Source organism: Maniola hyperantus, chromosome 4 (genome assembly GCF_902806685.2).
Source record: "Maniola hyperantus chromosome 4, iAphHyp1.2, whole genome shotgun sequence".
Lineage (NCBI taxonomy): Eukaryota > Metazoa > Arthropoda > Insecta > Lepidoptera > Nymphalidae > Maniola > Maniola hyperantus.
The window spans coordinates 10,734,662-10,747,571 of NC_048539.1; the positions used below are offsets into that span (position 1 = coordinate 10,734,662).

The 12,910-nt window shown below is 37.6% G+C and overlaps 1 protein-coding gene across 5 annotated transcripts in view; it reads left to right on the plus strand.

Annotated features, from left to right (window-relative positions):
- Positions 1–12,910, plus strand: part of GABA-B-R1 (gamma-aminobutyric acid type B receptor subunit 1) — a 141,821-nt gene that overhangs the window by 94,960 nt on the left and 33,951 nt on the right. For all 5 annotated transcript variants that reach the window (XR_011236621.1, XR_011236623.1, XR_011236622.1 and 2 more), the window contains exons 2-5: positions 5,056–5,676; positions 7,383–7,517; positions 8,382–8,552; positions 11,628–11,844. Coding sequence is in view for 2 of the 5 variants with exons in the window: in XM_069497974.1 (XP_069354075.1) it covers positions 5,071–5,676; positions 7,383–7,517; positions 8,382–8,552; positions 11,628–11,844 (1,129 nt within the window). In the remaining 3 variants the exon portion in view is untranslated. The remainder of the gene's footprint in view (positions 1–5,055; positions 5,677–7,382; positions 7,518–8,381; positions 8,553–11,627; positions 11,845–12,910) is intronic.

Here is a 12,910-nt window from a genome sequence, read left to right on the forward strand (position 1 = left end):
TGTATCACGGCCGCGCATCACGCTGAAACTACTGAATGGATTCCAATGAAACTTAATACGATTTGAGGTCATACTATGAGGAAGAACATAGGATACTTTTTATCCCGAAATTCAGCATGGTTCCCTTAGGAGAGGGGTTGAAAGTTAAAATGTATCCTGAGCTGTAATTCATTAAGGCGTAGTCCGATTTCATTCATTCTTTTTTTGTTAGAAAGGGGATATTTTAAAAAAATTCCGTAAATATTTCAAGGTCATCGGTTTTTAACCAACTGTCAAAAAGGAGGTGGTTCTTTTTTTTACATCGATTTTTTCGAGGTTTTTGGACCGATTTGCAAATATTTTTTTAAAATCAACAGAAGTTTTCGTGGTAGTCCCATAAAATTTCTGGATCCAACTCCTTAATCCTGATGCTGCAGGGTTACTGCCCGCCTAAGTTATCAAGATTCAGGAAGCGTTCATAGTGAATTCATATTATAAGTACCAAGCAACGACTGCATTCTCAGATTTCAAGTCCCAACTCCTCAACCCTGATGATGTAGGGTACAGCACTCCTAAACTATAATGATTCAGGAACTGCGGATGATGCAAAATTATTTTAGGTACGAAGCATAGGCTACATCATTGAACTTCGGATCCCAACTCCTCAATCCTGATGCTGCAAGGTACTGAACTCCTAAATCGTGGGGATTTGAGAATTTCTGATAGTGAATTGATATTTAAAAAAAAAAAATTTGAATCGATTGTTAGGCGGAACGAAGTTCGCCGGGTCAGCTAGTACCTAATAAATGTGTAAAAATCTTACGTCAAAGTATAAAGTCTAATTTTGTTATCATGTTAACCCCCTGCCAGATACCCTTAAAGTTAAAAGGAGTCTGGCAGGTGGTTGCCACGACACTAAGTGCCTGGGTATGCATGACGTGATTTCTAATACTATTCCTAATAAAATTAGACTTTATAGGTACTTTGACGTAAGATTTTTTTACCTTTATTACCTGTTATCTCCCAAAGCCACCATGATCCAAACAAACATCGAAACAAACGTTCCTCCCAGAGTTTGGGACGATACGCAGATAAACTTTCAGTCTTTATAAAACAACGAAGGTCTGGCAGGCACTGGCTCTTAGTCCACTAGCTTTAATTAGCAAAATCAAAGTTGCATGACAAGCGAGTGCTTGGTGATGGCTCTTAGCAAACAACATTTGATATTCATGCTTAGAGAACAATGGTGACGCAGGTGTAGTGTCTAAAAGCATATCTTGTCTTGAGTTACATCGACTATTCTGGCTAAAAGGAACGTAAAGGTCAAGGGAGAAATAATGCGTTTTTGATTTTATATTGCTGCACGCTTAAAGTATGTCAATTGAGTAAAATAATCTTAGTTTCAAATTTATTACGATTGCAATTTAAAAAGCTTTCAAAAAACCTCCAACTGTAGTTTGCACTGCATCTTTTTCAATTTTTTAAGAATCTTATGTACCCCAGGACACTCGCGCCGTTAAGATGAACCTAATCATCATATCATGATCGATTAATGATGAATCATGTATCCAAATCGGCCAAGCCGTTGAGTAGTTACGAGCAAGTTAGAAACAGACATACATACATACAGGTCAAACAAATATCCCTTCTTTTGGGCTTCGCTGCATTCGGGTAAAACGCATAATAATAAATATTCTCCTTATAAAGCAGATAAAAATGACATTATTTGTCGTGATAACATTTTCTTACACGTGTTTTCTTTTGTGAAGATCAAAGTGTTAACGTTTATTTAGCCCAACAGCTAAGCCTGGCTATTCAGAGAGACAATAGCGCGATATACAAGCACATGGTACTACTATAACATAATCCATTTTGTTTTGCAGTGTATACTTAAAAGTATATTTGTGTTGTATATTGTATATTGGTGAAAAAGAGCGTAAATAGCCTCAAGTAAGTATAGGTTTTTCACTATATCTTGCGTGGTACCCTGTTATCGGGAAAACCCTGCTTTTTGTTTATGTTTTATCGAGTCAAAAATAAACTACATAATATGTAGAGCATTTAGTGCAACAATCATTTTCTATAATATACCTACATATTACTAAAAGTTACATCTCTATTTCCATTACTTTAAAAGCCATAATAGTGAGCTATCAGATAAATTCCATTCAAAACTTTTGAAATTGTATTATTGCCTGACTGGGGCGCTACGAGTATAATATAACTCACTTGGAAAGTGTAAGGAAAGCTATGAAAATGTCACTACCAAGAACTTTAAAGAATTAAAATTTGCCAAGTTATTGTGAGTTGTCGTGACCGGATACAGTTTCGAACACAATTGAAGCAACAATAAAAGTTATTTTTAAATTTTAACTAGGTAGGTAGGTACAAGGGGTAGGTTCAACAAGAAACACAATGTGGTATTTTACACCAAGCGAGAAAAAATCTAAAATGTATAAACAAATTAGTATTAGCAATAAGCAATCGAAAAATATTACTTTCAGTTTATAAAGTTATATAATGAATTTTATAATTCACTTTAAAGATTTCACTTTTTCACTTTTTATCCACAAATATCTAAAATGCATGATACCGTAGCCGCTATGTTAATTCCCACTGTGACGTCACACGGATTTAAAAAAAAATAGGAAGATGAAGTCTTATCTACTAAGCTATCGCCACCTAACATGGATCACGACCAACTTTAAAACGAATAGAAATAATACATTTTTGTAAGCTTGAAACAGAAGTCTATAGCAAAAAATTATCCCTTCGAGACTTAGATTTCACCAAACCACAATTTTCAAAAAATATGCTGTTCTTTCTTTTATTTTTTCGCAATTTTCCGTGGGTTCTCGTATATTGCAAAATTGGGTTTATAGACTTGTTGGTGGTTCTGACGTCAATGGTTATTCACATTTTCGCCATCACCGCTTTAATTTACGCACGGCCGTTTGGAAGAATTGTCTAATTAACCTGCCCGTTCCACGATTTATTACCGAACCCTTGGTTGTCTCGGCGTAATTTTGTAGGACCATTTTATTGACTGTGGTGTTGAGCATAAATTAAATTACGTCGAAGTAAATTTTCTCGGAGAGTCTTTGGGCGTGCGTAAACTATAGATTTTACTGGTTATTTTGTTCCGTGTCTATCTCTTAGAAAATTACGTTTCTGCAACTTTGCTATCGGATTTTACTGATGTGATACGAATTATCTAGATATAAACTATGCCCGCATCTTTGTCTGCGTGGATTTAATAATAATACGAATTATATTTTGTACCTATTTCAAGTAATCAGGTAGTTTTCAAGTCCTCTTAGATTTTTTATAGGCTTAAGAATAGGCCGTATTCAACTGATAGGTATCTGCTCAACTATAATATGGCATGCATGAGATTATTATAGAATAGAATAGAATATGTTTTTTATTGATGTAAACTTTTTACAAGTGCTTATGAATAGTCAGGCAGTTTTACCACTGTTTCGGAATGCCGTATTATCAAACGCAAACCTGGCGACCCCTGACCTGACCTGAGTCTGGACCCTATTGACGCAGACGTCAATAGGGTCCAGACTCAACGCATTTTTAGCTTTGCATGACACCATGCATGCGCTCTTTTCTTGCTTGAGGTGTATCAAAGACAAAAGCACATGCTGTTGTGATCTGTTGGATACACCGTGTAACATTCAACCCAATGCCGGGTGAGGCAAAAGCGTACTCATGAGTCGAGGCAGCTAATGATAACGGATACAAAAACTATTTAGATAAATTGATGTTTCTAATAAGTATCTTGCAATATTTTAAGTCTTTAACAGCGTTCAGGAAAAGCATACGTTACGTAATAGATTATTAAGGCTTAGTTTAAAGGGCAAACAAATTATATTTTGACAATTTGCCAATATCTAGGTCATGCATATTTTTACACAGCATTTTGAGGTAAGCTAATTTGGCGTAGAGCCAAAATGATCATCTTCAGTTAAACCCTTGGAGGGAAAGTGCAGACGAATACACAACTACTACCCTTATTACCAGTATAAAAACTGTCATCTTTCAGCTCTGATAACGTGTTTGATTAATGATGTTGAAAAATACGCTCAGTAAGCATAAACAAGAAAGTTTTGCTTTAACTGCGTTTGCAGCATCGCTCCTAATTGCGCTGAGCCATTTCTGACAGGCGATTGTGTCTCGAAGACAAATGATAAGGGAGTCTCGGGCCCGGAATAATAGGACGGAGGAATACCAACAAGGAAATGATCGAGTCTGCTAGCAGTTAAACGTGTCTCTGGCAAACTAATATTTAAATTAAAGTTCAATGTTTGTACAATGAATTCTACTTTTGAACTTGTGGTTAAGTTATAAGTACCTACGTTGATAAATTTTTATTTAATTTTAGATTCGCATAGCAGCCATTTTGAAATTTGTTATCTTGGTTTTTATTTTTTGTTGTTATAGAACCTAAAGTAACTATAGGAACGTACAGGAACCTTGAAGATGTAAATTTATTTAGCGACGTCTTTATTCACGATTTTGTTCTGTAACCAATATTATTACAAATTATGATTAACAATAATGAAAAAAGCTAGAGGTTAGTGCCAAAGCGAGTTTTAATAGGGTAATATTAATAATACTTAATACTTAAAAGCGGTGATAACTCTGTGCTTAAAACGTCTGGCACATCCTATTTACGGGATCGGAGGTTTGATGCCGAGTATACCTCTAACTTTTCGAAGTTATATGCGTTTAAAACAATAAAAATATAATAACTTGCTTTAACGGCGAAGGAAACATCGCGAGAAAATTTGCATGCATGAGAGTTCTCCATATTATAATGTTCTCAAATGTGTATAAAGTCTGTCAATCCGCACTTGCTCGCGTGGTGGACTATGACCAAACCCTCATTCCGAGAGAGACCCGTCATTAGTAGTGATCCGGCGATGAGTTGATGATGATGATGATGATGTAAAGTTAATACAGTAAGTATTCGCGGTGGTGGAGCTATTTATTTCGGTGTAGATTTTTCTGCGTATTTAGTGATATGTATGGCGTATTTTGAACTGTTGACGTTTTTTGTTACAGGACAAAGGATGGAAAATGAGAAAGGTGGACAATGACAACATGTCCCCGCCGCGTGCGATGACCCTGCAGGGCGCCGGGGGTCGCGAGCCGCCGGCGGGGCCCGCCCGGCACCATGCGCCTCTCAACCCGCCCTCGGCACCACGTTTCATGAAAAGCATAACGCTTATTAGGCTATATCTACAATTTATATGTGTGACGTCACACCTGTGCGACACTACGATACCGCGGGTGCGTGCGAACTTTAATTTTCCAAAGCGTCCTCTAGTGAAATTAAAAGTGTATTTATTCCGAACTACTCGTAGTACATTGATAATTAAATCGTTGTTAAGAAATACTGTAGTGCAATTATTCGTTGTTGCCAAGTGTATAGTGAGTGTGCGTGTGCGCAAATGCAGCAGGAGTGCGTTACTGTTGCTCCTGTTGAGTGGGTTGTGTAAATACAGTGATGGGAAGCGTGATGATGACTTGCATATTGGTGGTATTTTTCCCATGGAGGGAGAGGGCGGCTGGCAGGGCGGGCAGGCGTGCAAGCCTGCAGCTGAGTTGGCTCTAGCTGATGTCAACGCGAGATCAGATCTGTTATCTGGGTTTAAGCTACTTCTACATAGCAACGACAGCAAGGTAATGAAAACATTTCATTTTTTAATTTACTTACCAAACAGTTTTTGCAGAATTTAAAACAACAGCTAGAGAACTTATCACTATCAAAAATGTCAAACGTAGAGCCCACCGTCCCACGACACATGCCCGAACACATACAACCGGAGAGTTCCCTAGAGAGCCCAGAGGGAGGTAAAAGCTCGCCTTGCCCAACTCTACGACGAATAATACGCAGCCTACTACAATCTGGCAAGAGCTCCCAAAAACAGCTCCCAATATTTAAAGCCTACATCAAGGTGGACAAATTCGATTTAGTAGTACATAGATAACTTGCATCCCAGATATAAATATTTACTACTTTTTATGCCACAATATTGAATAGTTCCCACTGCATTTTTAAAAACCTAAATTCACACGGATCAAGAAACGGGCCTTCATCTAGTTACCTAAAGCTATCACTTACAAAAGGAAGCGCAAAAAGTGTTAAGATCTTGTAATTCGAAGTAAAAGTGTTTTATTTCATCAATAGACTCAGGTGCTACGATAAACTCCATCACTAAACCACTCTTACTTCTATTTATTTACCTTCGAAGCCTAATTACAAATTTAATCAACGTAATGTTCACCATTTTGTCGCCTACTCGGGTAATAAGCTCAATCAATTACGTCTTTCATTTGTATAATAGCTAGGGAACAGCTGGAACAATAAAATATTAGTAGTAAATTGTCTTGCTTGATAATATTACACAATGTGGTGATGAGTTTTTTTTAATTTATGACATCTGGATACAAATATTATGGAGTCAGATTTTTTACTTAAATCTGAAACTCATTATATCATAAATTATAATATAGAGAGAGATTCAGCGCCTTACACTTAACTTTAATTGAATCTGGGTTGCTATTATACTAAGTATCTGGCAATGCATGACGTGTTTTCTAATACTCTTCTGAAGAAAATATAAAATTTTAGACTTTTTGCGTAATATTTTTTACACCTTCATTACCTGTTATCTCCGAAAGTCACCATGATCCAAACAAACATCCATCCGGTGTTGGGGACAATACGCAGAGAAACTTTCAGCTTTTATAAAATAACGAAGGTCTGGCACGCGCTGGCTCTTAGTCCACTACCTAACGCTTGATAGACTACAACGTGCATCAGCCATGCCTTGCGATGAGTCACGACCGCCGTGTAGCAAGTCTAGCTTGAATTACTTTATACCATTGCCTGCAATTTATATCCTATACTCTATAGTATCCGAGTACTATAGAGTATAGGCTGGAGTATTTATCCCCGAGGATAATGTACCTATCTACTGAAAGGAGTTTCAGAATCGGATCATTATTTCGGGACCTTATCCCTTAGATACAAACTTTCAAACTAAATTGACTTTTTATAATATTAGTGTCAGATCATACGCCAGAAGCGTCGAAGTGACCCCTGCCCTCGCCTCCGCATCCAACCCGTAGGTACCAGTGTATATGTATACCCGTACGCATATATTACGACGATTAGTGTTGGCCAAGAAAATATGAGATATTGACCAACACTCGTCGTCGGACCAAAGTAAATAAAAATTTTTTTACTCCGCTGACCCCAGACTCGCAATAGACCACACCTGTTTTGAAGCCTTCCTTTGTAATCTTAACTCAGATTTGAGTAATACCCTATTGAATGAAATAAGTAGGTAAGTAATTTTATTGACCTCAAATACATTTGACAGTGCGAACCTGGCCTCGGTGCGAGTGTTATGTACAATCTGTTGTACAATCCGCCGCAGAAGTTGCTCCTGCTGGCTGGTTGTTCCACCGTCTGCACTACCGTCGCTGAAGCGGCGAAAATGTGGAATCTTATGGTTGTAAGTACATAAAATCCATACTTAATATTATAAATGCGAAAGTGGGTCTGTCTGTCTGTCTGTCTGCTAGATAATATAACCTAAATCCACGCAGACGAAGTCGCGGGCATCATCTTGTCTAAAATGAAATAAAATAAAAATAATAATATTTTTATTTAATTAAACTTTTACAAGTATTTTTGAATCGTCAGATGCATCTACCACTGGTTCAGAATGCCTTTCCTACCGAGAAGAACCAGCAAGAAACTCGAAATGTATTTATTTATCACTGATATTGTAAAACCTTGATTGACCTAAATAATAAAATATGCGACACAACCCAAACAAATTAGTGTGAGTTGCTCCCTTCAGCACCAATATTACCAATTTATAGAAATTGAAATACCTCGTATCCCTGATTCAGATTGTTTGGTAAGGGTTGAATTATTTCATCCTCTCAGTTCAATGACATTCAGTAAGAAAATGAGAGATGTTTTATTATGAATTATTGAAATTAACGAACGAAAACTAAATTAAATTAAATTAAATCGAATACCTCATCGAGACCACAGGCAGCGAGGCGTTGTACCCTTTGGATGACCGAACTAATTTTTTGCCAGCTCTTGGCATTTGACTGAATAACCCTTTTTGAATTTCCTCAAAAAGAGCTCGAGGCCCCGGGCCTCAGTCCCAAGGTCCTTACGCCAAAAGGCACTAATATGAAGCTCTCATCGAGGTTTTCATATTTACGCCTCTTGGCCCGTTTGGCGGTGGTGGCCTTTGCATTCGCCATAGAGGATGTCGTCTGAATGTGAGATGCAGCTAAAGTGTCAGCACACGTTGCATCCCAAACAATCCGAATTGCTGATATTACATTTTTTACAGTTATGTTACGGCGCATCTTCACCCGCGCTCTCCGACCGCGCGAGGTTTCCCACACTGTTCCGCACACATCCATCCGCGACCGTGCATAATCCGACGAGGATCAAGCTCATGCAGAAATTCGGCTGGTCACGCATCGCAATATTGCAACAAGCCGAGGAAGTGTTCATATCAGTAAGTAACTAATAAGTTACGTCATAAATCTAAGAAACATTCAACAACATAGGTACCTACTACCTTTACTCTCTGCCCAAGCTACGCGTAGGAAAGCGTGTAAATTTAAATACAAAATCGGTCAAGTGTGAGTCAGATTCGCACACGAAGGATTTCGTACACCATCGTACAAAAAACTTTATTTTTTAATTTTCATGGCAGCTATTTTGAAATTTTTATTTGCTGCTATAGCAGCAATAGAAAATCTCAACTTTCTATCTATAAAGGTTCACGAGATACAGCCCGCTGACAGACAGACGGACGGACGGACAGCAGAGGGTTAGTAAAAGGGTCCCGTTGGCATGCGTTGCAATAGGCACTTGCGGCTTGCCCCTAATAAGTATGTTATAATACATATGGCATAATTAGTTTCTTTCTTCCAAAAATTGATACAGCTATAAATAGGCATCTGCACTTTGTTAATCCATTATGCTTCAGTTAGGTATTTATTTTACTTTTTCGTGAAAAGTAAAGTCGAATAACTTGTCTAAGTATAGATATGTATATTTTTTTGCTCGGATAAACTTGGCTGAAACCCTGCCGAGCGTTATTAAAGCAAAAACAAACAGACCGCGAAAATTCTTGTATTATCGTTAGTACAAAAAGTTTTTCTTAGCTGTACTTGAAATTCAGACGTGGCAAGCAAACATATCAAGGTGATTTGAACTTCAAGTTTCCTTTGATGAATACAATTTGAATCTTCCAGCTCGTTTAAATTTTATTAAAAGTGGTTTTAAAGTGGACTAATTCTGCCTAAATCCGTACTTCCTTGCTAATATTATAAATTGAAAGTGTGTCTGTCTGTCTACTACCTTTTTTTAACCCGTCAATTAACCGATATTACCTAACGTTTGTTACTGAGTTAGCTTGCGTCCTGGGGACGGACATAGACTACTTTTTGTTGCGAAAATAAAAGAGTTCCCACGGAATTTTTTAAAACCTAAATAAACGTGGGCGAAATCGTGGGCTAGTATATAATAAAAAGTTAAACAGTCTATTGTAAGCACTAACTATTACTTTTTGATCCATAAGAAAAAACACTGGTAAAGTGTTATATCAATTATTGCGTTTATTGTGGCATTTCATTTGCACTTTGGCTGGTAGATCGATTGTTTCAAACAAATCCAAAAGCTTGGTTTCTATTCAGAATAGACTCAGACTTCTTTTGCCTATGTGAAATGGACCGTAGCATATATTATATGTATATCTAGGCAAACCTAATAACTAAGTTTTAAGTAAGAATTACTAAACGGCTTTATCTTTAACAGTTCTCTACTTGCCTTCAAGTCCCAACAAAACTGATTCAGCTGTTTCAAAGTTTCGCCTGGACAAACAGACAGACAAACAAGAGTTCAATTTTTTGTAATGTTTATACAACCATAATATAAGTTGAGCGTATTAAAAGGTAGTTATTTCGAATCCACTGGGAGCTTTATATGTTTATACCAAGTACATATACATCAAAGGAAACCTCTGATAAATTCTATTTATAAAGTTCGCGTGCTATCAATAAAACTATCACTTTCTACACTGACACGGGTAAAAACCTATTTAACGTTGAGTGCCTGCAGGGAAACTTTTTACAGGATTGGTAGAGCACACACGCGGTACTCGCTCCAGTCGAATTGAGTCCGAGCTTTTCACGCTGGCCTCAATATCATTAGGTCGCTTCCCCTTTCTGTGTAATTGGTTTTAACTTTTACCTTGCATATTACCTTGGCTATCATATTTAAACTCTAAATATAGATTTTGAATTAACTTTCAAAAGTTTTTTCATTTATTTGAAATCAACTAATGCCGGTAGGTACCGATACTTTTCCTAAGTTGTTTCTTTTTCAAATAAAAATAGCATAGAACTTAGGTAAATTAAGCTTCAAACACTTGCATCCTTGCATTTTCATAATTCTAAACTTTTACAAGAGAAGAAAGAACAAGACCATAATAAGTAATAATTGAAGATGGACATAAACCATCCAAAGCCTAATGGTTAGGACGCCCGCCTTCTAATCGTAGGTCACAAGTTCGATCCCGGGCATGCACCTCTAAATTAAATATCACTTGCTTTACCGGTGAAGGAAAACATCGTGAGGAAACCTGCATGCCTGAGAGTTCTCCATAATGTTTTAAGAGGTGTATTGAAGTCTACCAATCCTCACCGACTGGCGTGGTATACTATGGCCAAAACCCTTCTCACTCTGAGAGCAGACCTGTGCTCTGTAGTGAGCCGGCGATGGGTTGATCATGATGATGATGATGATGAACCATCAGTCAGATAAGCCATGATTAACGGAGTATTTTGATGCAGAACCTATAGTCTGATGCAGGCGTTATCGCTATTTTACGTATAAAGGTTAATTTTCTGAAGATTTAATTTTCCAGGCTGTCATGAATATAAATCCTTTCATGCGCTGGTAACACGAGTATGCAGTGAAACACTTTATAAGGCTGCCGCGCAACGTGTACTGAATACTCGTTCGAGATGAATTGAGCTCGAGTCTTTCACGGTGGCCTCAATGTAATTAGAGCGCTGCTAGGTTTCTGCACAAGTGCTGTTTCGACGTATCATTTCTATCGTGTCATTGCCAGAGATCAAATGCTATGACTCTATAATGTTGCAGATTTTATTTTCGACTATTTATATTTAAGCATCTTCTAGGCATTACATCTTAGTCCAATACGCGCTAAGATAGAATCACGTTCTATCAAACATGGGAATAAATATTTCAATTGACTTGAAAAGTAATGCCATACCTACTCCTTTCCGTGTTTATCGCGTTGTTATCATAGACGGCAATCTTTATGCATACCTACTTATTATACAAGAAATTAACTCGTCCTGGATTCGCACAAATATCTAGGTAATATAGGTAACTAATACCGATATCTTCTCTAATAGTAAAAAGATAATGTACCTATTATAATTTAGCAGGGTTTACTTTACCCTTCTCACTCTAAGAGGAGACCCGTGCTCTGTAAAAGCCCATCCGTACCTAAGTATCATACACAGTTTTTCTTTAAAACCTACCTTCATTGCAGACTGTCGAAGATCTGGAAGCGCACTGCAAGAAATCCGGCATCGAGATAGTAACCCGACAATCGTTCCTGTCGGACCCAAACGATGCCGTGCGGAATCTTCGAAGACAGGACGCAAGAGTCATTGTAGGACTCTTTTATGTAGTGGCAGCAAGAAGAGTCCTCTGTGAAGTCTACAAACATAAGCTATATGGAAAATCGTACGTCTGGTTTTTTATTGGTAAGTAGTTCTTAGACCTCAAAAATATTGAACAGTAGATGATGCCCGTGACTTTGTTTTTTTTAAAAACCCAAGGGAACTCTCCGATTTTTCGGGATAAAAAGTAGCCTATATAGCCGTATACGGGATGAAAGCTATCAATCCACGTGGATTTAGGTATTATAAAAATCCCGTGGGAACTCGTTGATTTTCCTGGACAATGTGCTAGCTAGCTACTTTATAATTTTTATGAAAGTGTTATACCTATACTTACTACAAGGAAAGTGAGCCGTGGTGGCCGAGTGGTCAAGGGCGCTTCGGGCGTGACACTCAAGAAGGATGCAGGTTCGAATCTTGTCAGTTCTACAATTTTTGATATCTATTTAATATTATTTAAAAAGTAGCTTATTCCATAACCGGAATGCAAGCTATATCTTTTTACCATATTTCGTCAAAATTGGTTAAACTGATGGATCGTGAAAAGCTAGCAGACATATAGAGAGATACACTTTCGCATTTATAATCTTAAGTACAGTACCCGGCAGGAAATATTGTACATCGACCTTTGGAAAGAGATAGCGGTTTCGTAAAGCGTTGTCTCTTTCGTTGTGACCGACAAAACGTCACATAGGTATGAGTGACAGAGACAACGCTCTACGAAGCTGAAATCCTTTTCTAGAAAGAAAGAAAGAAAGAAAAATCGTTTATTTTTGAAAGCTATGCCACACATTACCAGTTAAACCTACGGCTTAGGTTATCCCGGCGCCTCTAATACTTGAGTAGTAAAGTCAAAAGACCTGAAGCAGAAGAAGCGCCGGAATAAACTATGTCACGTGTGGCACAACCCGAAAAAAAGTTCACAACTTAGCATAAATGCTATATGTCTTGTGTCTCTCTGTGCTCTGTCTTGCACATACAACGCTGGTTTTCAGCAGGAAGCCCGATTTCTAAAGGTCGATGTACAATATTTTCTGCCGGCTACTGTATGGATATTCAATTGAACATGAATTTCACAAAATCTTGCTAACCGTGTGCTTGAAATCACAGCACAATATAATATTAGGTATTAAAATGTTCAACTGTAACA